The sequence below is a fragment of the Chrysochloris asiatica genome, unplaced genomic scaffold (assembly GCF_000296735.1).
Source record: "Chrysochloris asiatica unplaced genomic scaffold, ChrAsi1.0 scaffold00014, whole genome shotgun sequence".
NCBI classification, from domain to species: domain Eukaryota; kingdom Metazoa; phylum Chordata; class Mammalia; order Afrosoricida; family Chrysochloridae; genus Chrysochloris; species Chrysochloris asiatica.
The window spans coordinates 7,141,507-7,169,125 of NW_006408532.1; the positions used below are offsets into that span (position 1 = coordinate 7,141,507).

The 27,619-nt window shown below is 48.6% G+C and overlaps 1 protein-coding gene across 6 annotated transcripts in view; it reads left to right on the forward strand.

Moving 5' to 3' along the window:
* DNM1 (dynamin 1) overlaps positions 1-27,619 on the forward strand; it is a 46,068-nt gene that overhangs the window by 1,140 nt on the left and 17,309 nt on the right. For 3 of the 6 annotated variants that reach the window (XM_006834820.1, XM_006834819.1, XM_006834818.1), the window contains exons 2-11: positions 13,986-14,059; positions 14,337-14,486; positions 14,928-15,131; positions 15,440-15,538; positions 15,624-15,784; positions 16,798-16,940; positions 17,083-17,218; positions 17,416-17,483; positions 20,332-20,470; positions 26,563-26,649. In XM_006834820.1, coding sequence (XP_006834883.1) covers positions 13,986-14,059; positions 14,337-14,486; positions 14,928-15,131; positions 15,440-15,538; positions 15,624-15,784; positions 16,798-16,940; positions 17,083-17,218; positions 17,416-17,483; positions 20,332-20,470; positions 26,563-26,649 — 1,261 coding nt within the window. Of the gene's footprint in view, positions 1-13,985; positions 14,060-14,336; positions 14,487-14,927; positions 15,132-15,439; positions 15,539-15,623; positions 15,785-16,797; positions 16,941-17,082; positions 17,219-17,415; positions 17,484-18,570; positions 18,710-20,331; positions 20,471-26,562; positions 26,650-27,619 lie in introns of all 6 variants that reach the window. The other 3 variants (XM_006834822.1, XM_006834821.1, XM_006834823.1) reach the window with 1 other exon arrangement.

Sequence of the window (27,619 nt, forward strand, 5' to 3'; positions counted from 1 at the left end):
CCACAAGGCTCTGGGAGGACCAGGTGGTGGGGAGGCAACCATAATGACAAAGGGTCCTGGGTTTGGGGACAGACAGGGTTGTGGCTGCCGCTCCCAAGGTTCCCCCAGGAAAGAGGAGGAAGAGATGGTTTTTCTGGTGCTGACAGGGAGAGATGGAGACTCACTGGCTCTCCGACTGCTGCAGGCAGCATGGGGGGCTGGGCAGACTGACCTCCTCCTCCTCTATCTCCTTCCTTCCCCTTCTTCAGAAACCCACGTTTTCTTCTAGTGACTTTAAGGCATAGGGGTGCGGGGAGAGAGACGGGCCTCCTTCCTCTAGAGGGATAGGAGTTTTGTAGGGTGACATTCTGGGTTCAAACCAGGTTCTGCTGTGAACCTTAAGCAAGTCACTTGTCCACTCTAAGCCTCAGTTTCCCCATCTGTAATATGGGTCATTTCTGCCACCAAATGACCCAGGGAACCCAGTGCCAGCCCTCAGCATAAGAGAAAGCTGAATGGACTGGAGGGATATATCTATGGGATGTTGGAAAGGCACTATGGGGGCTGCTGGCCATCTGGTCAGCAGAGGGGGAGGCCGATTGTCTCTATATAGGGACAAGGCTCTGCACAACCCCTCTTCTGCTCACATGATCCCAGAGCTGCAGAGACACAGGCAAGAGACACACAGATTGGCCCCTTCACTGAAGTCTTATGACCTGGGGCAGAGGGGTGACCCTGAAGACAACAAAGCTCTGAGGCCTTGGAACTTCTAATATTACTTATGAACATCTATCACTTAATAGTATATAAGTCATATCCCTACCTTTTCTGCTCATTCATTCATTTATGCATCCATTGAACATTTGCTGAATGTCTGATCTGTGACAAGCTGTGTATTCTGGACAGAGGGCATGGGGGACACTGTCACCCTTAGCTCCTAATTACTTGGCTTCTCCCATGTTCCCCACACCATGCTGAGCCTCACAACAGCCCCACCAGGCAGGTGCCATGATACCTATCTTACAGGAGAGGAAACTAAGACTCTGAAGATTAGATAGATGCCTTAGTCAAGGTCACACAGCTGGGAAGGGCAGTGTTTGTTAGATTACAAAGCCCAGGTTCTTAATCTTGTCCCTACACTTGGCACTGGGCACTGGGGACAGGCAGGTGTGTGGGACTTAGTTTTCCCATCCATGGAATAGGAACACGAATGATTCCTGCCTTGCCTTCCTGAGAGGAGGCTCCAATGCGTTTATGGGTGTACATGCCCTTTAGAAAACACATGGAAGGGAGGTGTTGATAGGCTCGGAAGCCCACATGTATATGCCAGGACAGACCTGGCCTCTGCCCTCTTGGAATTCACTGCCCGATGGAAAAGATGCCAGTAAGCAAACAGCGGGACAGGGCGGAACATTATTAACCACAGCAGGTTGAGCTCCATTCCATGAGACCTGGACCCTCTGGCTGACTTCCTCCACACCCCAAAGTCTTTTACTCTGGTCTCTGAAGGGAATTCCTCCATTTCCTGGAATGCAGGGTAGAGAAGAGGGAGGCTTGACCCCAGGCAGGGAGTGGGCAGGAAAGCATTAGTTGATTCTCATGGGAGCTAGTGAGCAGGCTAGGGCTGGGGCACAGGCAGGAAAACTGAGGCTCAATGAAGCTCTCCCTCCCAGCCAACCCTGCCTACTCTCTCATGGGTTCCCAACCTCTTTGCCTAAGGCTGGGTCCCCAGGGCATGGTAACAGCCACTCTGCCCCACAGGGACATCCTGGGAGCCAACCCCCAAGGAGAGGAAGTGGAAAATGCATCAGAGGAAGCAGAAACTGCTCCAGGCCAGCTGGGGCTGACAAGTACCAAGGAGTTCCCTGCAGTCAGAGGCTGCCCAGGACCTGCTTGGACTTGTTTGACTCTGTACTATTTCCTCAGTCCCTTTTTACAGGGTGGGAAAACTGAGGTTGGTCCATTCAGTCATTCAATAAATATTCTCGGAGTCTCTACAAGGTCTCAGCACTAGGAGTTCTCTGTAGAAAAGATGAGCGCTCTGCCTTACAGAGGAGAAGGCTCAGAAATAGTAAACACAGACAGGTGTATGGTAAGGCAGCAACTGGAGAGTGTGGTCAATATGGGAGAGGGGAGAAGAGATGCTTTTCAAGGGGACATCAGAGGAGGAACATCTAAAATGAGGTAAGAAACTATGTGACTAGCTAGGGAAGGAGCATTCTAGGCTGAAGGAACAGCAAATGCAAAGACCCTCAGGCAGGTGTTTGAAAACCAGAAAGGAGCCACAGTGGCTGGTTTTGGTGGGAAAGGAAGGGGTGGATCAATGAGATAGGGGTTCGTAGAGCATCATGAGAGTCTGGAGCTTATATTTTCTTTACTGTCAGAAGCTTTTAAATAGTGGAGTGACTTAAGCTGATTCCAGCAAAAAGTATGTGACTTGGGGTTGGGAGAAGAGGCAGGAGCTTGGTGAAAAGGCTGCTTCAGGGATAAAAGGTGACATAGGTCCAGACCAGGGTGTTCCCAGTGAAAAGAGGAAGAAGGGTTGAAGGATATATTTTAAAGGTACAGGCAAGAGGACATGCTGGTAAATAAATGGAATGTGGAGTGTGAAGAAGGAGGTAGGGGAACTCAACGATGACTTCAGGGTCTTTGACAGAACCTCTGGGTGGATGGAGGTGTTGTTAATAGAGACAGAAAAGAAAGCAGGAAGAGTAGGTTGAGGTGGGATGGGGGTGGGGGAGTTTGATTTTGAACCTGTTGAGTCCAAGATGCCCATTGGTCTTCTAAATGGAAGTGTCAGGTGGGCATTTTGGTGATACTAGTTGAGAGCTCAGGGCTGAATATATAACTGTGGAAATCTTTGGTGTATAGATAGGGTCTAGAGTCTAGATGAGGTCATCTTGGGATCGAGTGTAGACAGAGGAGTGTGCTTGGCCCCAGAACACTTGAGCATTTCATGAACAGATCCCTAGTGTTCCAGGCCAAAGGGGCCCTCACCTCTAACCTTCTGGTTCCCCTGTGCTTGCCCTAGCTATATGCCCCCTAACACATACACAGGATAAGGAGTGGGGTGTCTTGGCTCTAGCTCCCCTCACCTCACTTGCTCTGTGTCCCAGGTAGACTGACAAATGAGAAGTGCCCACCTCCCTGTCCTCTTAACCCCTGAGTGGAGACCAAGGTTCATAAGAATGTGGCAGAGAGATCAAAAGCTCAACTCTGGAAGCCGGATCTGTTTTTGAAGCCCAACTCTACCACTTACAAGCTGAGCAACCTTGGGCATGTTTTTAAAACCTTGTTCAGCTGCTATATCCTCATCTGTAAAATGGGGTGATAATAACAGCACCTCACTCATTGAGATAATGCCCAAAAAGCACTCAGGGTTTGTTGTTGTTGTTGTTAGGTGCCATCAAGTCAGTACCGACTCATAGTGACCTTATGCACAACAGAACGAAACACTGCCCAATACTGGGCCAACCTCACTACTGTTGCCACGCTTGAGTCCATCAATGCTGCCACTTGGCCAATCCATCTCATTGGGGGACTCTTCCTCTTTTTCTCTGACCCTGCACCTTACCAAACATGATCTCCTTCTCCAGCAACTGGTCCCTCCTGACAAAATGTCTGAAGTATGAGAGATGAAGTTTGGCCATCCTGGCCTCCAGGGAGCACTCTGGCTGGCATAAAGATGTGCCAGTTCTGTTTCTGCCTGGGCATAGTCAGGCAAGCCCTTTGGGATGGTGCAGGCAGGGTGGTAGGCTAGTGTGGGGATGGGGGATCTACTCCATTCAGGTTGTGGCAGGGAAACTGGTGAGTGAGCATCTGCCCATAGCCCAAGGTGAAGCCTGACAGGCAAGGTTCTGGGTTTCCCTGGTGACTCTGTCTACCTCCCAGCTCTGGCTCCCAGCTTCACATCAATCCCCTTTCTCTTTCCTTTTCGTTCTAATCCCAGCCCAGATTTGGTGCTGGCCTCTAGCCTCTAGCCTCAGGTCCTGGCCTGAGAACTCTTTTTTTTTTTTTTTGTCAGACCCATGGGAGACAGCCTACTCCCTGCTATTAAGGTCTGTCTCTTCCACTGAACCCTTTGGATGGATTACATCTTAGTTGTCCCATTTCCTAAATTTAGAGACTGAGACCAAAGAGGAATATGGCATAATTGAGATATCCTAGACAAAGTGTTACTGTCCTGAAGTGGTTGGAGTGAACTGACATTTATTTGGCACTTACTGTGTGCCAGGTCCTGGAGCAACAAGACTGGCACTTCCTTACTTCCAGGAGACTCCCAGATGACCAGGGAAGAGAGACATTAAATTACACTCGGTGCCAATTTGTTGTGTATTTTAAAGAAATGTGCAAGGAGCCTAGTATTGCAAGGAGAGGACAGAAATGCTGGGGTACCATTACTGAGGCTTTTAATGGAAGATTCTGTAGAAGAATCCTGACCAAAGGGAGGAAATTCAGAACAGAAATTCAGATTCTCATTGACTCCAGACTCTCTAAGCCAAGCTGGATAGATGAATCTGTTGCCCTAATGTAAACCAAAAATACCCCCCGAAGTCCTCCTAAAACCAAACAATAGTTTAGCTTAACTGGTAAAAAATTTCTTTGTGGAGCAATATGCTCTTTTCAAAGCTATTGTCATAATAACAATCGTAATTTGAAAGGTTAGATAGGAACCTTAGGGGCCAGTGAGTTTGTTAATGCTGAGGAGCAACTCTGAAAAAGAGGATGAGAATGGTTGCAAAACTCAAAAATGCCATCAATGGCCCTGAATTGTATGTGTCAAAAGGTTGAATTAGTGTATGTTTTCCAGTGTATATTCTCAACAGCAACAAAAATTTTTAGAAAGAAAGGAAGGGAATCTTCCAGAGATCAGAAAAGCCCCCCTGAGAAGGTGGCATTTAAGACTGATCCTGAACAAGAAAAGACATTGGTCAAACAGTGGGGGAAGACCCACGTGGGGAAAAGTGCAGTGGGTTTGAGAACCTGGGTAAAGGGCAGTGTGCTTGGAGCGCTCAGATGAGGAGTGAAGGCTAGGGGTGAGACTGGGAAGTTGGGGGTGTGTGGCCCCATTAGAAGCCCTTCTCCACCCCCTGCAGAGAATTTGGGTTGCTGCAGGATAGCCACCCTCTGCTTTGGTCTCTACATACTTAGAACATGTACCTGCCACATGCTTATTACATGCTGCCTGTGGAGCCCACCATGGAAATGTGCCCACCTCTGGTCAGAGGATATCTCAACTCCCCTCTCCAACCAGTGGCCCCAAAGAACTGGGAATGAAAGATTACCCTAGCAGACAGCATCTGATCCTGGCACCAGAAGAGTCGAGTTTCCTGGGCCTTGACTAGAGTCAAATGGTCGAGGGAGACAGGAAGGGGCTGGGTAGGGCTGGAAGAAGTCAGTTATGGGCACAGTGTTATCAGGTGAGGAGCAAGAGCCAAAATGGAGGCCCACATGCTATGTGTGCAAAATTACAGTTATAAATCCAGGGAAGGAATTGCAAAATATAATACATCCTGCTCTTCTACCTTGACAAACACACCTTTATGACGGTCAGGCAGGCTGAGTTTGAATTTAGAATTCTGACTCCTCAGAGCTCCGTAACGGGATGTGGAGATGTGAGTACAGGTGGCCTCTTCTCCCCAGGCTGCCCCTGTCTCTTCCCATGGCATCCCACACCCCGAGGATCCTCCGATGTTCAAACATGGACACCCAGCCCTCACATCACAGCTCCTTCCACATCCCCAGAAAAGATCTCCTTGGGTCCAGGACTATCCCTAATCCCCCACAAGGAGAGCAGACCCTGGAGGTGGGCTTGGGACTACTTGAGAGGGAATTCTGGGACAGCTGAATGTGATCTGAGAGGAGTACTTAGGCTTCAACTGGGCATCTTTCCTTTAACTCTGGGGACCTCTTTCCCCATGAAGAGGGCAAGACTCAGGGAGGACCAGAAAAGGACCCCTAAAATGTGGGGCCACTCCCCAGGTCTAAGGACTGATGGTTGTCTTTTTGGAAGCAATAGCCTGTTAACAGTAGGAGTAGAGACTCATCCCTGGTGTGTGGATGGAGAAATGGCCCAGAAAGAATAAGTGAAGACATACAGAGATTGGATTAGAGGCAGAGCAGGAGCTGCCACTGGGCTTCCTGCCTCTAGGCCTGGCCTTTCCATGTATCTGTCCACCCTCTTCATTCCCCACCCATGTGCACATGCACACCCACACATACAATTTCTCCTCTTCTCTTCTCCCTGATCCTTCTCTCTGGTGCTCTCACCCCTTCCCTGGACTGAAATCTGGCTGAAGAACAAGAACCATTTGGAGAAGGCAGCTCTAGCAACTTGGAATTGCTACAGGCAACAGGGAAATGTGGACTATTCAACTTGGAAGGTGTTCAAGACAGTCTCCTAAATGGCATCTTCCCAGTCCTGTGGCCAGAGGCCCTGGGATCAACCTCTACCCTTCCCTCATCCACCCAATTCAGTCCTCAAGCCCTGTAGATTCTGCTGCCAGCCTACCCACCGCTCTCCACTCCTGCTGCCGCCATCTTCATTTTAGAAACTGGGGCAGCCTTCTCTCCCAAGCCCCCAGTTCATTCTCTTTCTAATGACACACAAAAATCAGTTGGGTTTTTATCACTAGCAAGGAGCAAACTGCTCTAGTTTCTTAATCTGCTCTAACTTCATCCACCTGAAGCTCTCCTTGACTTCCCTGCCATCAAAACAGAACCCCAAACCCTGCTTCCCTCCACCTGCTTCCTCCTAATCCACCCTTTAGCCAGGCTGAAGATCTTGCAGTTCCTGGAAGAAACGGGAAGTGCCTTCTCTCTCAATCTCCTGGGGCGCTGTTTTGTCTGCTGTTCTCTCTGCCTGGAAAGCTCTTCATCTGCTCTTGGTTTCCTCCTTCACTTCTTTATTCCAGTCAACACCTCCTCCAGTATTCCTTCCCTGACCACCTTCTCCTGCCTTAGGGTGAGGGACTCTCAGTTTTCTTCCAGGATGAGGGGCTGTAGAGAGAGAAAGGGACCCCCAATACCTTCGCCTGAGAGCTGCTGGCAGACAACAGTGCCAACCAAGGTTACATCTCTTCGGTTTATAACCACATTATTCTTCTGTTATTCTAGTGCAGATGCATCTGGTCTTAGCACAGGGGATGGAGGCTGCCAGCCAGGACAGGGTGAGAAATTCCAGCAGTTGAATGCGTGTTCACCCCTAACCTGAGTCCTCAACTCAAGAGAATACAATGCTGTAACACACTCCCACACAGCACCTAGCGCATGGCGAGTGCTCAGGGACCAGGGACCACCATTGGGCACCTTCTGTTAGCGCTAGGCCAGGCCCTTCTGCAGGCAGGATCTCAGAGAAATAAGTTGATGGGAACTGGGATTCTTTAGCATCAAACTGCTGATGATAAGAAAGACAGATCCAGATGTCATTCCATATTGCATGACTTGGAAAATGTCCAGCAGCTACCGAAGTGTGGTTGTTGTTGTTGTTGGTGGTGGTTAGTACCATCGAGTCAGTTCTGACTCATGAAGACCTTTTGTTGCATTTCCAGGGAGTGGCTGGTGGGTTTGAACCACTGGCCTTGCAGTTAACAGTTCACTACTTATCCTATAGCACCACACCAGATTGTTGTTGTTGTTGTTGTTAAGTGCCATTGAGTCAGTTCCAACCCATAGCAACCCTATATAGATAGGGTTTCTGAGGAGCGGCTGGTGAGCTTGAACTGCTGACCTTGAGGTTCAAACCGACTTCACAGTCCAGCACATTAACCCACAGCACCACACCAGGACTACATACACGAAGTTATTGTTGTTGTTATGTGCCATGGAGTCGGTTCCAACTCATAGCGACCCTATATAGGGTTTCTGAAGCTGTAAATGTTTATGGGAGCAGAAAGCCTCATTTTTAGGAGCCCAGTATATGTGTGGACGCAGGTGTGGACATTCGACTTCTCTCTGAGTCTCAGCTTCTTTCCCTATAAGATGGGGAAACTGATCTCACTGACTGCACATAGAGGTTGTAAACGTAATAAGATGATACAGATTTCCAAAGCAGCTTTATGGAGGTACAGTGCCCATCTGTTTTAAGTGTACAGTTTTAAAATCCACCTGTTTTAAGTGTATAGTTCAATGATGTTTAGTAAAGTTAGAATTGTGCAGCCATCAGCAGAACCTAATTTTAAAACATTTCCATCCCCCAGAAGATACTTCATGATCAGACAGAGCCCTTGGCAAATAGTCAATCATCCCATCTGTGCTAACCATTGTTGTTGTTAGTATACTATTATTAACAAAATGTGTACTGTGGTTGTTGTTGTTAAGTGCCGTTGAGTTGGTTCCGACCCATAGCGACCCTGTACAGGGTTTCCGAGGGTGTAAATCTTTATGGAAGTAGAAAGCCTCATCTTTCTCCCACGGAGCGGCTGGCAGTTTCGAACCGCTGACCTTAAGGTTCGCAGCCCGATTCGTAACCACTACGCTACCAGAGCTCCTTGTGTACTGTGGTTAGGTGGTACAAATGATTAAATGTTCATCTACTAGCCGAAAAGTTGGGGGTTTGAATCCACTCAGACTCCTCAGGAAAGCAGCCTGACAATCTGCCCTGAAAATGCTATGAAACAGTTTTACTCTGTAAGTAGTCTCCAGGAGTCAGACTAGACACAACAACAACTAACAACCACAGCAACAGGTGTTGGGGTTATGGCTGCCTTTTATTTGTAAAATAATATTTTATACATTTTCTGAACTTCCTTTTCAAATAGAGAACATATGGTTTTAAAAAATTGGAGGCACAAGGGAAATCTAGTTCCATTTTTGAAAATTACAATATCACCAACATTTGAGAGAGAAAAAGAAAGCAAAGGAAGGAAGAAGGGGAAGAAAGAAGGCAGGAAAGATGGAGGATTAGGAGGGAAGAAAAGATAATAAGTCATTATAATAAAGTCACTGTTGTGGAGAGAGTTCTGGACTGGAATGCAGAAATCTGGGTACCAGTCTTAGCCCATCACCAATTTGCACCAGGACCTTGGTTGGGGAAGACTCTTCCCTTTTTATGCCTCAGTTGTGGGTGTATAATGAGAGTGATGGTGGGAAACCTGGAAGAGCTCATCGCCAAATTGTTTATTGGGTGACTGTGCCAGGCTGCATGCTGGGTGCTGGGAACATGATGGCAAAACAGGATCAGGTATCCCCTGCTCTTAGGCTCATCAAACACCAGAGAAAACCAAGGCCAGAACTGCTCTGAAATGTTCAAACTTCAGCTTGAAATTCATAAACTATGTGAGATGAACACACCCGGGCCACGGGAACAGAGAGGGACTTGTTGCCTCACCTCCACCCAACTGTATTTCTTGGCCCACCTCTCACGCCCACCTCTTCGCTGGCTCTCCACTTCAGAGCCCACCCAGCCCTCTTGCCTTCCACCCCCAGGGACAAGATTTTACTGGAAATATCCTAGACTACCCCCACCCTGCCAGCCAGCTCCCAGAAAGACACATTTCCCAACTCCCTCCCTGCTGTACCATCTGGTGTCCTGGTTGTGAGGGCCCACCCTGTGTTCTCAGCAAGCTCAATGAAATATCCTTAGGATTTATAATCATGCCATCATTCCTATAAGCCTCACAGAAATGCATTTTACTTCTGTGGAAACTTAGGGTCAGAGAGGTATGGCCATTTGTCCCTAGTCACACAGCTCCTAAGTGGTAATTCTGAGATTAAATGCCAAGATGGTTAAATATCAGAGCCTAGGAAACAGGGCAATTATAGAATGACCACTACTAGGTATAGACCAAGCATGCTACTTTCTGGGTGTCCTTTGCATGCAGCAGGGCCTGGGAATTAGGGACCCTGAGCTTGGTCCTAGATCTCAGGTCCTAGAGCAGGAGAGGGAGTCACTTCAGCCCTTGGTGCAGTTTTTCCAGAACTCTCTAGGGGTGATGGTGCCAATTCCAACAGGACATTTTGAAGACTCTGGAGGTGTTTATTTCATCCTCCCTATAGTTTAGGTTGGAGTCCTGGTGTGGTACTGTGGGCTAATGCGCCAGACTGCAAAGCCGTTTGAACTGCAAGGTCGGCAGTTCAAGCTCACCAGCTGCTCCTCGGAAACCCTATACAGGGTGGCTATGGGTCGGAACTGATTCGACGGCACTTCACAACAACAACAACATACTTTCGGTTGGAAGATGCCTCTGCAGATGGCAAGGCTAGGCCTCCTGGGGAAGCCACCATCTGCCCAAAAAGAGTGGTGAGAGCTGGCTTACCACCATCAAGCCTCCCACACTGGGGTGCAGCACACAGCCTGGCATACTTCTTGTGGGGCACCTGCTCTACCCTCGCTCAGCCTTACCAGGAGCTAGAGTGGGAAGTACAGGGGATGGCACTGGCTGGAGGCTTGAGCAGCTGCCACCCAGCTGGAAAGGTTGGTTAACGGAGTAGTATGGGAGTGTGTCCAATTGAAAGGAAAGAGTTGTGGAGATGCTGAGCATGGTCAGCAACTCCAGGAGGATTGCCTTGAGCACCTACTAGGCTTGGGGATCTGACAGCGAGCAAGGATCTCTCATTACCATGTAGGAACAAGCTGATCCTCTTCCGTCTGTCCAAGCATGGGGCTGGGAAGCAGGTCTCCAGAGCCCTCTCCCATCTCAGCCGCTCTCTCATTGCTGTGTAGCCTCTCTCTGGGCCTCAGTCCCACCCTCTGGACAATCAGTAGTGGTAGAATAAGATGGTCGCTGCAAGCATCTCGGTTTTCACCATTTTCCCCTGTCCTTTTATAGATTCAATTCAGAGTCTGAAGGAAGTGAGGTGGAAGCATCTGTGGGGTTTAGGATTCCCATGCTGAAATTTGATGGGAGGTGGGGATGGGAAGGAGGGTCCTCTTCTGGTGGAGGCTGAGAATGAGACTCGCACTTAGCTAACGAGTACCTATTATATACTGGGCATGGAATAAACTCTTCCCATTAAAAGGCCCCATGAAACCTCCAACAGCCATATGTGGTTCTAGAGAATGTCCTATTTGTTGCTGAGGACTTTAAACCAGAAGGTGAAGCAACTTGCCCAAGGGCACTCGACTGAGACTAGGCAGAGGCAAAATTTGAACCAAGGACGTCTGTTTTCTAACCACTAAGTGATCCTTAAATTTGATAGGAAACATAGAAATTACCTGGAAATAGGGTTTAAATCCCAGATTCCGTCACTCCTACCCTACTCCTGAGATCCCTCCCAAGCATGTCCCAGAAATGTGCATTTGAACAAGCTGCCCAAAAAATTCTGCTACTGACCACGTGAGAGTCAGACTTGGCGTACTAGGGCCATGGCAAAGATGGGGCCTCCCATCCTGTACCGGCATCTCCACCCTGACTCGAGAGCTCCCTGAGGAAGAGTTCTTCCCCCAGACATGGCCTGGCCTAATCTTCATTTCCCATAAGCTGCTTGTCCTTTAAATAGCTCCAGGAAGCAGAGACGTGAGGTAGTCTGACCCAAGCCCCTGACCAGCTACCAGCCACCAGCCACCACTCTAGGCTCCCCAAACACTCATAGTGTATTAAAGTCTCCACCTCCTCATGCCCACATGGCTGGATTGACCCATCTGTGCAGGGGAGGCCTCTTAGGAAGGAGTTCCAGGGATGGTTCATGTCTCTCTGTGGGGAGTCCTGTCCTTCCCCACCCCTCCTACAGTTTCCTGAGCAACAGTAGTTACCATGGTATCACTGGGTGAGGAGCTAGTGGGGAAGAGGAGTTAACCCTAATCCCCCACCTCCACCACTATAAGACCAAATGTCCTAGCTCCTTGGTCCTGGGTGCCCTCTAAAACCGGGGTCAACTCCCCAAAGAAGTTAGTGAATAAAAGATAAGACACAGAGGTAAAAAGTCCCTTTACACTCCCCGCCCACAGTGAGTTAATCACCTCCTTTCTGTGCTGCTTGGTACACCTCCATTCTAGCGCATGTCACACTGCATTGCATTATCTGTTTACTGTCTGCCGCTCCCACCACACAGTGATCTTCTTGGAGTGGAGAACTGTCTGACTCATCTCCCATCCCTAGGGCCCAGCACAGGACCTGGCACCAAGCAGCTGCTCCCAGATATGTCCTAGATTGAATGTAATTAAATTACATCAAAATCCAAGTAATGGTTTTAGAGGTGGCACAGTTTGATGGGACATTCCCCAAGCTCTGGGGTCCAACAGATATTTGGGTTTAAATCCTAGCTCTGTGATTTCTAGTTTGGTTACCTTGGACAAGTCACCTCATCTCTCTAAGCCTCAGTTTCTTCACCTGTAAAATGGGGGTAATAATTGTCATATCATAAGCATTTTGATGACTTCGGGATTCGATTTATTGAGCACCTCCTGTGTGCTAAGCCCCTTTCTAGATGCTGGGATACAGAAAGATGTAGTTGTGATAGAAAACTTTAGTTCCTGCTCACCAGAAGTTCACAGTCTTGCAAGATGAGTAGTGCTTACCTGGCACCTAAAAAGCAATTAATAAATAAAGGATTTATCATCATTCTCCTTTCGCTCTAAAGTGGCTCCCTCAGTTCCAGCCTTGACTCCCCATGACTCTTCCCAGCAGCCTCTGCTCTTCCCAGAGGTGGGAGAGAATGAGGACAGGAATCAAAGGAGGCCTTCCTAGGTCCCGAGAGGAGGCCTTAAATCTAGGAGTCCTGGGCCTAGTCTGTTGGCTCCCAGATCCTTTACCCTTGCGATGAAGGAAGATTTGTGGGACCAGGATCAGGCTCTGGGCTGGGAGTAGGAGACCTAGATTCTGACCTCAGCTCTGCCCGAGCTGCAATGTAAGTCTGAGCTTGTCCATTCCCCAACTGTGTTTCTGTTGCCTTTCCATGAACGAGATAGCTGGCTGGATCTCTGGGGCCACTTGTGCTCTGACCCGCTTCCCTTTTCCTGGGTCCTGAGGATCCTGTGATCTCTGTTCCATCAGCATGTTCCTAGGGGATGCCTCCACCCTTATGCTTGTGATGGCCAGGAGGGAGGGGGTGGTAGTGAGAAGAGCTGACAGGACAGAGAGAACCCACACCCAAAAGGACAGCTGAAGCTGACGTTGACACTGACACAAACAGATGTCTAAGTTGTAGACTGTCAGATCTGGGGGCAAGAGGTGCCTTTAGGATCCCTCAGAGGGATGCAGAGGCTGAAGGGCAGAGAGCTTGCACTACAGAGTCAAACAAACCTGGGTCCTGGGTCTGCTCTGCTAGACATTGTGTACCTTAAATTCTCTGACCCTCAGTTTCCTCATCTGTAAAATAAGAGTAATTACAGCATCTAGTTCATAGGGCAGGAGGCCTGGTGTGGCACTGTGCGTTAATGCGCTGGACTTTAAAGTCATTTTGAACTGCAAGGTCAGCGAGTCAAGCTTACCAGCTACTCCTCGGAAACCCTATACAGGGCCCCTGTGGGTAGGAACTGACTCAATGGCACTTAACAAACAACAGTAACAACTTCATGAGGCTACCATGTGGAGTCCATGAAGCTCTACCCACAAGCACCTGGCACACAGTAGGCATTTTAGAGGCATGAGTGCTTTTCTTTGCCTCCTCCTTTCCCACATCTGCTGTGTCCAGGCCAATGGAGCTTAGGGAGAAGGAAGTGAGATGCTGCCCTTTCTCACAGCGGAAGTGAAGGGAGGAGGAGCAGTTGTGTTTCCTTTTTGGCTACCAGACACATAGTCATGTGGGACACCACATGCCTCAGTTTCTCTTTGGATAAATAACAGTGGCCGAGGTGGAGTAGGGGCTTCCTGTTGGTTTAGAACCCACACAAGGCATGTCTGAGAGAGGTCTGAGCAGGTGCTGATTTTGACCTCTAGCAGCTCAGAGGTATAAATTCTGTGGCCCAGGAAAGTTGGAGAAACTCTTTTCATCTTTCTCAGCTATCCCCTCCCCCAAAGCCAGCACATTGGGGGAGCTTTGGAGCTTCTAGTAGAAGGGCAGGTGGTCTTGGGGCAGAGAGAGCCGTCTCAGACACTGACCTTTCTCTGAACCCCTACTCATTACAGGGACTTTCTGCCTCGAGGATCTGGCATTGTCACCCGTCGCCCCCTGGTCTTGCAGCTAGTCAATTCTACCACAGGTACACCTTCTCCACCTGGGCTCCCTGTTCCCCTTCCTCACCTCTGCAATGAGGTCCAGCCTAGCCTCTGAACTTGTTTGTTGTGTGACCTTAAGCAGGGGCTTAGGGGACTATGGGGATGAAAATACACAACGGGGATGTGTCTTTGTTGGGGGAGGGAGAAGACAGTGTTTGGAGGGTGTGTGTATAGGGTGTCTATTTCTGATAGTGACCTGGTATCCAGGTAGGGTTCTGGGTTATAATGCCTACTGCCTTCCCTTGCCCGATTTTGGTACAGAATATGCCGAGTTCCTGCACTGCAAGGGCAAGAAATTCACTGACTTCGAGGAGGTGCGCCTGGAAATCGAGGCTGAGACGGACCGGGTCACTGGCACCAATAAGGGCATCTCACCAGTTCCCATCAACCTCCGCGTCTACTCTCCGCATGGTATGGAGACCTTTCCTCATCCCCAACCTTGCTGTACCCTCTTAGCCCCGCCCCTTGGAACGTCTTTATTGGCCCTGCCCATTAGCTGGCATCAAGTTAAGCATGCGCACACAGTATAAATACTGGACTGCGAACCACAAGGTCAGTAGTTCAAACCCACCAGCTGCTCTTCAGAAACCCTGTACAAGGACGCTATGAGTCCGAATCGGCTGGACAACACTTAACAACAACACATAGCATCTGTAGATTCCCACCCCACTGTGACCTCTCCCCTGAGATCTTACACAAAGTCCTTGTCTTGATCCCTCCTACTTATGGCCCCGCCCCCAACACACCTTGCTCCGCCCAATCGGATCCTCTCAGCCTGGCCTTAGTCCTTAACTCCTCCCACTCACGGTCACGCCCCTTACCTTGAGCCTGCCCTCTCACCACTTTGTCCAGTGCTGAACCTAACCTTGGTGGACCTGCCGGGAATGACAAAGGTCCCAGTGGGGGACCAGCCTGCCGACATCGAGTTCCAGATCCGGGACATGCTTATGCAGTTCGTCACCAAAGAGAATTGCCTCATCCTGGCTGTGTCGCCCGCCAACTCCGACCTGGCCAACTCCGATGCCCTCAAAATCGCCAAGGAGGTGGACCCTCAGGGTGGGTTTCCACCCTAACAGCCAATGCCAAGGCTATCTAGTCTCAGCAAAAAGGAACCATTAGGAGGTCTAAGTACCAACTCAATAGCACCTAACAACAACAAGAGGTCTAAAGAGAATAGTGATGGGATCAGATTCCTGCCTTGAAAACCATTCTGGGTACTTCAGGGGAAATGTGGAGGCAGAGAGGTGAGGGGTTGGGGAAGGCCAGGGGTAACCAGGGGTGGTAAAAGTGGGTTTGAAATGTGTGTAGTCCTGTGTATGAGAGCGAGGACAAGTGTGGCTGACCCTTCTCCTGCCTCTGCCCAGGTCAGCGCACCATCGGGGTCATCACCAAGCTGGACCTGATGGATGAGGGCACAGATGCCCGTGATGTGCTGGAAAACAAGCTGCTCCCCCTGCGCAGAGGTAGGGAGGTCCCCACCTGACCCACTCCACTGTCCCCTACTCACTTGGCAAGGCTGGTTGCGCCTGACCTAGACTGAGTCCACAGGCTACATTGGGGTGGTGAACCGGAGCCAGAAGGACATCGATGGCAAAAAGGACATCACAGCCGCCCTGGCTGCTGAGCGCAAGTTCTTCCTCTCCCACCCATCCTACCGCCACTTAGCTGACCGCATGGGCACACCCTACCTGCAGAAGATCCTCAACCAGGTAGGTGCCCAGGCCAGGTGGGCTGGGGACTTGGGGAACCAGCAGGAGAATAAAATAATTTGAATTGGTTTTCTGAGGGTAGCCAGCAGAGGTTTGTGCACATACCTATCATACAGATGAGTAAACTGAGATCCAGAAAAGCAAAGCAACTTGTCCGTATTTACACAATCAGAACTTTGCTGACCTTTCCCTGACTGTGACCTGGAATGGGAACCCTGGAACACACCCCCTCAAGGCCCAAATGTGGAAAAGATCAAGACCTTCTGTGGAGGATGACATTGACAAGGATTGGGTTTGGGGACCAGAGTTGAAATGTTCTCAGCTGAAGGAACTTGGTCCCCTCTGAATTGGGGAGACTCTGGTCTGGAAACTGGGAAGGTTTATTCATCTAGATTAAGGCTTCCAACACTGAGGTGTTCGTGTTGAGGAGAGAAAAGTAGTAGGGAGTGTAGTGTCGTTTGGGGGCAGAAATGGGAACTCTGGAAGCCTCGCACTTGGCTTTGTTACTTACCACTAACACACTCTTTAGGTCTCTAGTTCTTCAACATTTGTAAAATGGTGAAATAACCAGTTCTTGTTCATGGGTTGTTGTGAAGACTCAGGTAGGGAGATGCTGTGTATGAGAACCTAACCAGAGTGAGTTTCAAACCTTGAGAATTACCTTAAAGAAAGCTTTCATTCAGGTTGTAGAGGGCACAGCCCTCCAGCCATCCCACCACAGATACATGTGGCTTGGCCATCATAATGTCTAAAAAAAATTAAATTAGTTAAAAATCAGGTCCTTTCACATAAAAAAATCCATATTTCTGGCTTCTGTTAAAAAAAATTTTTTAATTAAGTTATTCAGTCATTAATTCAATTAATACCCTCTGCTGAGGCAGCTTTGATTCTGGTGGACAATGGCAGTGGACAGGGCTCACCACATACACATGAGCCCCTGACATCCTGTCCCTGCTTGATCCTGTGGGCATCTATGACTATGGCCTTAACTATTTCCTTGCCTCTACTCCCAGCAATTGACAAACCACATCCGGGACACACTGCCAGGGCTACGGAACAAGCTGCAGAGCCAGCTACTGTCCATTGAGAAGGAAGTGGACGAGTACAAGAACTTCCGCCCTGATGATCCAGCACGCAAGACCAAGGCACTGCTGCAGTGAGGCCCTCCCTGACCCCCAACTCCCAATCAGCGAACGACTCCAACACACATATCTCAGCACCATTCTCAGTATAGACTCTCCCAAAGCTCCCTCCACGGGCTGATTCTGCCCCCTCAGGTGACATCTCTCTCCCCACAGGATGGTCCAGCAGTTTGCTGTGGACTTTGAAAAGCGCATCGAAGGTTCAGGAGACCAGATTGACACTTATGAACTGTCAGGGGGAGCCCGCATCAACCGGATCTTCCATGAGCGCTTCCCCTTCGAGCTGGTCAAGGTAGGGCAGGCTCCTGACTCCCAGCAGCCCCAGGGGCAGGAGGACTTAGGACCCTCCCCAGCAGGAGAGAGCCAGTCTTTCTCTCTTGCCATTGGTGACCCCACTAGAGGCCTGTTATCCACTCATGGGACAGTTCCTGTACCTCACAAGTATCGGTGGCAGGCTTTGACGAACCACCTCTCTGCTCTCCCTCACAGATGGAGTTTGACGAGAAGGAACTCCGAAGGGAGATCAGCTATGCCATCAAGAATATCCATGGCATTAGGCATGTACTGGGACTGGGAAGGGGGCTGAACACGTGAAGGCAAGGGGATTTAGCTCAGAGGCACAGGGAGTGAAGAAGTGGGCCTCCCTCAGAAGACCCCTAGAAGATTGGTTCCCAATCTCTCTGGCTCCCATTTTGACAGGCCCCAGTTGGAATGGTGAATGGGAGACTAGGGTCATCCCTCTTCCTGCAGCCTGATGTCCCTCACATTCCTTTCTGACCCTGGGAGCAGGGCCTAGAGGCTAGACCAGTAGACCCCAGGGCAGGCACACTCTGACTGAACTCCTTGCCCATCCCCAGGGTGAGAGCTACACCCAGTCACACTCAGGTGGGACAGCTAGCTGCTAAACTGCCTGAACCACTGGGTGGGATCTGAGGTAGAGCATATAGGTATTGGCTTATGTTCCTTTGTGATGTCACCAAGGGACAAGTCCTCTCAACTCTCCCTATGGCCCCATATATCTGTTAGCTAGTTGTTGATCCCATTCCACCCCACTTTCCTCCATCCAGTCAATGCCAAGGACTGTGGATCAGGAAGGGGGTTTGGGAAGCTTAGAGTCCTTTCAGGGAGTCAGATTCACACTGTGTTCATCCAACACATCTATTTAACCCAAACTTTTAAAGCACCTACTATGTGCCAGATAAGCAAGCCTAAAGTGCCCTTGCTTTCATGCAAATTCCATTCCAAGGGTTGGCATGGCATTTGCATGTTGATAAGTGCATTGGCTAAAAACAGGATAAAAATCTCTCTCCTAGTCTTAAAATAAAATGTCCTATTACCGGAAAGGCCTGTAAGGAGAGCTTTCTGGCAATTTTCCAAACCATTTCTACCGTAGAACCTTTGTATGAACAAAAATGTAAGTGAAGCACAGTAGATACAAGCAGAATGTTTCTAACACCAAAGAAAGCTACTCTAATTATAATACCTCCCACCCATTTTACAGAAGGGGACACTGAGGCCTGGAGAGCGGTAGTGGGAGGACCCTGTGGGTAGAGCACAGGGGCTTGGGGAGGGTCCCTGGCTGCCGGCACTCCTGACAGGAACTGACCTGTGACACTGTGCCCTTCTCCTGCTCCGGGCGTTCAGAACGGGGCTGTTCACCCCAGACATGGCCTTTGAGACCATTGTGAAAAAGCAGGTGAAGAAGATCCGAGAACCGTGTCTCAAGTGTGTGGACATGGTTATCTCGGAGCTAATCTGCACCGTTAGACAGTGCACCAAGAAGGTAACCCAGCGACCCCGGGCCAGCTCCCGCCTATGCCCCCACCCTGCACTGCTGCCAGGCGTCCCTTCCCCACGTCCCCCACTGTTTCCTCGGTAGCATGTACAGAGCCCAGCGGGGTAGGAGAGGCAGCTCTCCATGGACCAGGAGAGGGGTACCCTCCGAGAGGGCCTCACCCACCTCCCCAGCCCCAGGCCCAGAAGACCAAGGGAATAGACATTGGCTGTTTACTCTGAGCTCCCTCAGAGAGTAGAGATTTGAAGGGATCCTGAAGCTCTTTCCTGCCCTCAGAGGTAGTATCACCTTTGGGGACTCCAGGGACAAGTCTTAGGGAGATGTTGGCCCAGGAGACAGACAAAGTGAAGGGTCTTCTTGGGGATACTCTATAGTCTGGGCAGCCAGAGGTGTGCAAAAGACTTAGGTCTAGCAGGTGCCCTGGCTTCCCACTGCCTTTCATCCTCGCCATCCGTACTCCACCCTCACTCAGGACCTTCATTCAGGACTCTTCCCTTCCCTTCCCTTCCATCCACGTTTGGCCTTCTAGGGACACAGCCCTTTCCCACCTGCACCTCATCTCAGTCTCATAGAACCACACGAGGAGCACAAGGCTGGAAGGAGGATGCCCACTGCACAACAGGAACATTGCCACACAGGAGAGCAAGTTACTTGCCCAAGGCCATGCAGCTAGGAATTGGTAGAGCTGTCACTGGAAACCAGAGCTTTGGTCTCTAAACCCAATGCTCCTTTGATTGTACCCACAACCTCCCTTCATCTCCTCTCCCCACTGCTGTCCTGGCCCCTCTCTACCACCACCTCCACTCTTTCTGTCTTTCCTCTTCTCGCTTTCTGTCTTTCTGAGCTGAGTTTCTTCAGGTCCCTTTGGAGGAAAGGCAAGGGATACCCCTTAAGGAGAAAGAGGCGGGCAAGAATAGAGTAGAGAGGTGGAGAGTGGAATTCAGGAGGCCATGGTGCAACTCCAGGAGGCATCATCTGCACTGTTGTCTGTGTAATGGAGTCTTCTGAAGTTGTGCAGTACACAGCTTGGGCAAATGGACAAAGCAAACTTGATGGACATAAGGGATGGTGCTGGGGGCTTTGGAGTTAGGCTGAAGTGAATACAGGGGCCTCTGGGAAACCTAAAATAAATTGAGCAGGTTGGTGAGTGGGGTCTTGGCCTTGTCCTGATCTTGGGTCAGCCCTTTAGGAGGACCCAAAGCTGTGGACAAAGATGACACTGAAAAAGAAAGGGCAGACCCTTAATAGATGAGGAGCAGAGAAGGGAAGGGGCGGCACCTTGGGGAAGCTCTGTACTCACTAAGGATCCTTGTATGGAGCAGGGGCGTGGTTCCTCAGACCCTCCAACTATACCCACAAAGCCTTGGTGGGGGGTGGTGTTTGGCTGCACCTGGAAGGTGCTAACTCTGGGTGGTGGTAGGGAGGGCTGTGTCCCACGCTCACATTGTCTTCTGTTCTCTCTCTTTCTGTGTCGGTGTCTCTCTCTCTTCCCCCATGCCCCGTGCCATCCTCTCCGATCCCCAACCCTGGACCCCCACTTGGCTTCACTCCGCCCTTCTCCCTGCCCTTGGCTGCTCCTCTTCCTGCTCCTTCCTTTTCCCTGGGTGCAGGACGGGCCTCTTCACACCTGACCTCGCTTTTGAAGCCACAGTGAAAAAGCAGGTGCAGAAGCTCAAAGAGCCCAGTATCAAGTGTGTGGATATGGTAGTCAGTGAGCTCACGGGCACCATCAGAAAGTGTAGCGAAAAGGTATGATGGCGGCCTGGGCTGGGCTGGGCCTAGCTGTCCCTTTCTCGTGGCCACAGCTTCCTGTGGACAGAGCCATCTGCTGAGCAGGCCTGGCAGCCCCTCAGCCACCCACTGTGGACCCAGACACCCACGATGGCTGGGTAATCTCTGGTCCTGATGTTTAATCAGCTTCTAACTCTGGGTCTACTTGGACTCATGGTCTCTCAGGCCCCCATCCCTGCCAACCCAAGCATCCTCAGTGACTCCTTTCCACCAAGAAGAATGACAATAATGATAAGGAGACGGCAGCTATTTATTGAGCATATACTATGTGCCAAGCATTGGGCTAGGAGCTTGCCCTTGTTATCTGACTTAATCCTTTAAGGAACCCTAACGAGAAGGCAATATTGTTACTCCATTTTATGGATGAAAAAAATTAAGTTTCAGCAAGGAAAATATACTCAGGATCCCACTACTAGGCAGTAGCAGCAGAGTGGGATTCAGATTTATGAAGGCCAATGGGGTCTAGGGCCAGAGCCTCTTGGGATAGGGCTGCTAGCTGATCCCTTAAAAAACAATTTGCCTAAAAGCATATTGGAAATATTCACTTTGTTAGTCAGGGTCAGCCTCTGTTGAACTGTTTGTGACCTTTTAGATGCCTTTTTCCTATGTGTGCTCTTTTGGGCATTTTGAAGATTTTTACCCAGGTCATCTCCTCCAATGCAGTTATTCCCAACCTAACAGGCTGAATCAGAATTTTGGGGAAAGGACCCCATCTCACCTATATTTGAAAAGCTCCCCATGCTGTGGGAGAGGGTAGAGTGGAGGGGACATGTGCCTTAGCATCATGTTTTAAATAAGTACCATGGGTTTTGTGGCTTATACATAGTCATGTCCAGCCCTTTCATAATCCTGTCTCCTGTTGCCCACCTTTAGGTCTAATGGGGGGAGATTAAGCAAATTAGCATTCACACAGTGCCTATTCCAAGGCACTCAAATAAAATTTGAGCTGGACTCCTCATTGCCTAGTATTTATCGTGCCCTCTAAATCATAGTCACACTGGATCATAAATGCTAAACATAATCTAACACAACATAATCTCTCTTGTGTTAAACTTTAAAATATAGCATTTATTTTAAGCTGCCTTAAACCCTTTACAAGAAGACAAGATATAACTAAATCAAAAATAAAATACTGGGTTGGTTTTAATGATAAAATACATCCCCCAAAAGATGTGTTGTGTGCCATAAAGAAAATATGGGAAATGCCCAAGAGTAAAACATTAAGAAACAAGCTTCTCCTTTCAGAAAGCCACTATTGAGATTTCTATACATTTCCTTCATGTGCATCCACCCACTGCCATCAAATTCACTCTGACTCATAGAGACCGGCCTAGGATTTCCAAGGTTACAAATCTTTACAGGAGCAAAAAAGTCTCATCTTTCTCCCTCAGAGTAGCTGCTGGGTTATAACTGCCAACCTTGCTGTGAACAGTCCAGTGCTTATCCTACAGTGCCATCAGGTCTCTTCTGTATACGCCTTCAAATATATGCCTTCTGTTTTTTTTTTTTAAATCAATGATTAATGTTGATTTTCATCCTGAACATACACGAGTGTTATGAAAATATTTAAACAGCACAAAGAAAGCAAAAAGTCCCCACAAAACCACAATCCTAGAGATAAAGACTGCTGCCTTTTCAAGTGATTGCAAATATACAGCAATTTCAACCTGCATGAGGTCATGCTATATACATGCTGCTCCCTGAGCTCTTCCTTTTTCCTGATTGTAGAATCTTTGTATGTTGCTACATCAGGATGGGTCTTACCTGCTGAATTACATTCTACTGGAGAGGTGTGCTATAATTTCTATAGTCAATGTTCTGTTGACAGGCATTTTGTTGTCTCCATTTCTTTTGTTCTTTTATAAACAATACTACATTCTTTTAGTTTTAGTACTTATCCTGTTGTTTCTTTAGGGAAAATTTCTACATGTAGATTGGTCAATGGAAGTAAGCATTCACAATGCTGTAACTTCTACAAGATTGCCCTTCAAAAGATGTTGGAGTTGGTTCCAACTCACAGCAACCCTCTATAGAGTTTCGGAGACTAAATCTTTACAGGAGCAGAAAGTCTCATCTTTCTCCCACAGAATGGCTGATAGTTTTGAGCTGTTGACCTCGAGGTTAGCAGCCAACTTGTAACCCATATGCTACCATATAGCCTTCAATTATTTTTTTTTCTACATGTAGATTAATTTTGTGAACAAAAAGCAGAACACATCCTGCTTTTTCTCATAATAACATGTAAGTTTTGTTATTGTATAATCCACATAATCACATTTAGTAATTGCACAATATTCTACTGAATGGATTTACCATTTGCTGAACTATTAAGGAATCCTGGTGGGACAGTGGTTAAGTGCTTGACTGAAAGATGAGTAGTTAGAACTCACCAACTGATCCACAGAAGAAAGATGTGGCAGTCTGCTTCTGTAAAGAGTCCAGCTGTGGGAACCCTATGAGCAGTCCTACTTCATCCTGTAGGGTTGCTGTGAGTTGAAATTGACTCCGTGACAATGGGGCAGGACTTAACTGTTTTCCTGTTGGTGAACATTTACAGTATTATAAATAACCTGGCAAAGAACATCCTTGTTTATAAAGAGTTTTATTTTCCTTTATTTAGACTTATTTCCTTAAGGTTGATTCCTAAAAATTTCATTGTCCATTACTAGATTGAAAACATTGAAAAACTGTTGAACACTTTGCTGAATTGGTTCCAAAAGGAAATCCATAATTCTTTTCCTTTTATATATCATGAATTTTGGAAGCAACCCAGATGTCCATCAAAAAGGGATTGATTATATGAAGTGTCATACAGACAATGAAAGACTATGACCAGTAAAAGAGCAAGGCATATTTATTTCTATTTATTTGTCCCTCCACAACATCCTGGGGGGGGGGGGAGAATCAGTTTTCAGAAAAAATAATATATATGAATCATAAAATTATGAACATATATTCACCAAACTGCTAACAGTTATTAAGAGAAAAGGCAAAGAATATTTGAGGATCTTTCCACTTTGGCTTCACAGTTGATTGTTTAAATCTTTTGCAGTGAGTCTGTATGATTTTTGTGAACAGAAAACTTGATCAACTAAAACTTTAAAAAAGAAAGCTTTGGTCTAAATCAAGGGCGGGGAACCTTTTTTCTGCCAAAATTTATAACATCATTCGCAGACGATACAAAATTTTCAGCTTGAAAAATTAGCTTGCTATGTTTGGTCAAACATTTAATTAACTCACCCCTAATGGCACGGCACATAACAACAAACAACAACAATGTAATGGCTGGAGTGCTGGTGTGGCGCTATGGGATAATGCTCTAGACTGCAAGGTCAGTTTTAACCACAAGGTCGGCAGTTCAAACTCACAAGCCACTCCTCGGAAATCCTATACAGGGTCATTATGAGTAGGCACTTAACAATAACAATGTGATGGCTGGAAATGCAGTTGCCTTGGCAGGGCCAGACCAAATGATTTCAAGGGCCAGACATCCCCCACTCCTAGTCTAAATGGAAGAAAAGAATCTTTCTGCCTTTTGATACATTTAATCAGCAGTGATCATTTTTTCTTTTTATGGCAAAATTCACTCATCTTCATCTTTCTTTTCTTTTGTTTTACTTTCTCCCCAAGTTTTCTAAACTTAGCAAGCCATTCCTTCCTGAGGTTTGATAAATGTTCAATTCTAATTCTCCTAGCCTTGCTGGGATTCAATTTTCCATCTCTGGATGGACTCTAGAGTTTATTGTGGAGCATGGTGTATGCTACTCAGTACTCTCCACAACCTTACGGGGGAAGATGCTGTTAGTGCTCCATTTTACACATGAAGAAACTGAGACTCTGAGAGGTTTGGTCCCTTTTCTAAGGAAAGTTGGCAGTATTATGTGGTTCCAGGGCTTGAATCCCGGGCCACTCTCTTCTCCTACCTCTAAAGGGTGGTCTCCAGTCTGGCCACCCAGTTCAGCCTCCCTCTCCTCCCAGCCAAGGTTTGAGAAAGAAAAGTTCCATTTTTAAAACTGGCTAGAAGTCCTGGAAATGCTCAGAGGCTGCCAGAATGGAAAAAGATGCTCAAAGGGAACAGAACTTCTCAAAGGGGCCAAGGCTGCCCTGTCATATGTGACTCGCGGAAAACTTGAGAAATATAATATCCAGGCGGTTAGTGGGAGAGTTGGTTATGCTCTTTGGCAAATTGCTCCCTCCCCACCTCTTCTAGTTCCTTCCTCTGCCCTGGGCAGGGGGGAAGAGCTTGAGACCACCACAGAAAGGCCTCCCTGGTGGCAAGACTCTACCCAGACTTGGAGATCCTCCATTCCCCTACAGGACTGTCAGGACTGGGAATCCCTCCTGGTGCCTCATGGGACAATGGGGTTCACTGGACACCCACAGACATGTTTTTAATCCCCTGGTCTCAGGCTGCTCCCCTCTCAGGTCCCCTATGCTAGTTGCCCCTTGGCACAGCCACAGGATGAGTGGGATGTAGGCATGTCTGTCTGCCTCTCCTGGACTGGCATCCAGAGCGCTGCTTTCTCTTCCATCTTCCTGCCTCCCATGATGCCCCTACCATCCCCTTGGCCTCTCTATCTTACCCTTGAAATCACCACCTGTGCCTGTGACCCAGGCACATCAACCCCCAGCTCTCTTCCCATATAGGGAGACCCACCTGAGGGACCTGACCAAGCAATGGGAAAGGGGCAAGGAGAGGGTCTAGCTTTGCCTGGGTCCCTCGTTGCCACCGAATGAGGAGGGAGCGTCACAGTGATAGCAGTCCCTATGGACGGGCTCCCGACATCATGAAGCTCAGTGAGTCCTCCCTGAGGAGGAGATGCTTCATGAGCCAGAGGGCAGAGGAGCCTGTGCCCTCTCACCCTGACAAGGAGGGCCAAGACATCCATCTTTCATTCATTCCCTCATCTCTTCAGCATGCCCTTGGTGAGCATGGGTGGTGTGCTGGCCCTGCGCCTGCCTTCAGGAGCAGCAGACAAGTGATCAGACAGTTAGGGCCCAGTTTGTTGAGTGAAGGACAGGGAATCTCAGAGCATTGGGCAGGCCTTCTGAAGGAGATAGTATCCAGTAGAGTCTTAAAGGAATCAATCTGGGCTTTGTCCAAAATTTAACTGACTTAGGACAGGGGTTACAGGTAGAGAGAGAAGGATTTGAAACAATTTCTCCTTCAATTCAGCCTCAGTTCATGAAAACTCGGGGAAAGAGGTGTTGCTGAGTTCCTACCCCAAAGGAGTTAGGTAGAGACTGGTTGGCTGGGCGGCTCAGAGGTGGAGGCAGGTGTGGCTGAGAGTGATGGTGCTAGACAAGGGCATGTAGAGGGAGGCAGAAACAGGTGGGTTCCACCAAGAGGGCCCGGGGCCCAACCAGTCCCCGCAGGGTACTGCTCATGCTGCTGGTACTCACCTCCGCATGCCCTCCCCCCATGCCTCGCATGCCAACGCCTGTGGCTCCTGCATGTCATTTTGTGTGACTAGCGGTTTTCCTCTGCCTACCCTCTGGCTCTGACAAGGAGAATTGCTTGTCTTCAGCTTGACTCAAGAAGCCAACTGGCACTTTGAGCCCTGCCCTCCCCCCATTCATCCTGGATTGAAAACTGGAGGCTGTTCCCTGCCTGATTATCCCACCCAATTAAGTCCTTTGTAAGGCATGGGGTATCCCTGGAGGCCAGTGAAAGCCTTGGAAGCTAATGGTCCCCCAAAGTCCTCAATAGATCTATTTCTAAGATGGCTGCTATAAGATGGTGACCAAGGAGCATTTCCCCCATGGGAACTGCCCCTTCCCCTAGAACTTGCCAAGGTAGGCCAGTGAAGAGGGCCTGGAACCAGGAAGACTCTTGGATTACCATTAGAACCTAGAGCTCTAGGGAAAAGAGTGGCCGTGGCTTGATGCCACAAGCTTCCTGGGAGCCCAGGTCTCTCTCTCCTCACGGGCATTCTGTGTGTGTATCCTGCCCCACGTCCTCTTGGGGCCCTGGACCCAGTCAGGGTTTGGGTGCTCCCTGCCTATGCCTCCCTGTGTACGTGGCGCTCTCCACTCCTGTTCTCCTCCAGCTGCAGCAGTACCCAAGACTTCGGGAGGAAATGGAGCGTATTGTGACCACCCATATCCGGGAACGTGAGGGTCGGACCAAGGAGCAGGTGAGGCCCACACCACCTCCATGCCGAGCTTCACACTCTTTGGCCTTTCCCCTCGCCTTACTCACCTGTCCTGGAGCTCTCTTCCCTCTGCCCACATTGTCTCTTCTTTATTCACACTAACTCTGCTTCCTTTTCTTACTCTGTCCTTTCCACCTCTCTGGCAGCCTGTCCTTCTGGTCATTTCTCTTTGATTCTCTCTGTCTAAGTTTGCTGTTTCTCTGGATCACCTTACACCCCTCCAAGTCCACCTCCCTCCTTTCATGTAGTCATTCATCAAATATTCATCCAGCCAATCACAAATATATTCCCTGAATGCTGCCTCTGAGCTCAAAGGACCAGAGATGACAAGTCCTTGTCTCGGCACTCATGAAACTCATAGGCTCTTTGTCTTCTCACTGTCTGTCCCTCATCATGGCTTCTTCCTGATACCCATCCTCACCCATCCCTTCTCCATATGGTGCTACCTCCAGTCACTGACATTTGTGTTGTTGATGTTGTGCCTTAAAGAAAAAGACCATTATTGGTCTTTTAAAATATTTCATTATGAAAGATAAGACATTAAGTCAATATATAAATGATTGAGTTACAAGTAAGTATCCTTCCATTGGGAAGGAGCCTTAGTATCACAATGGCTAAGCAGTCCGCTGCTGCCTGAAAAGTTGGTCTAAGCAGTGGCTTCACAGGAGAAAGACCTGGAGATCGGCTTTCATAGAGATTACAGTTTAGAAAGTCCCAGGGGGCAGATTGACTCTGTTGCATGAAGTCAATCAGTATTACCCTCACAGCATACAACCACACAATTTCTCTATTCACTGTCCCCTCAACCCCATTCACTTCCATGATATAACCCATATTAACGGTATGTTTCTTTTCAGACATTTTTTTTCAAGGAACACACACACAGAGAAGATTCTATCTTTCTCTTAAGGAACTCTCATCCTGTTGTACCTTGGCTTTTTTCTCTAATGAT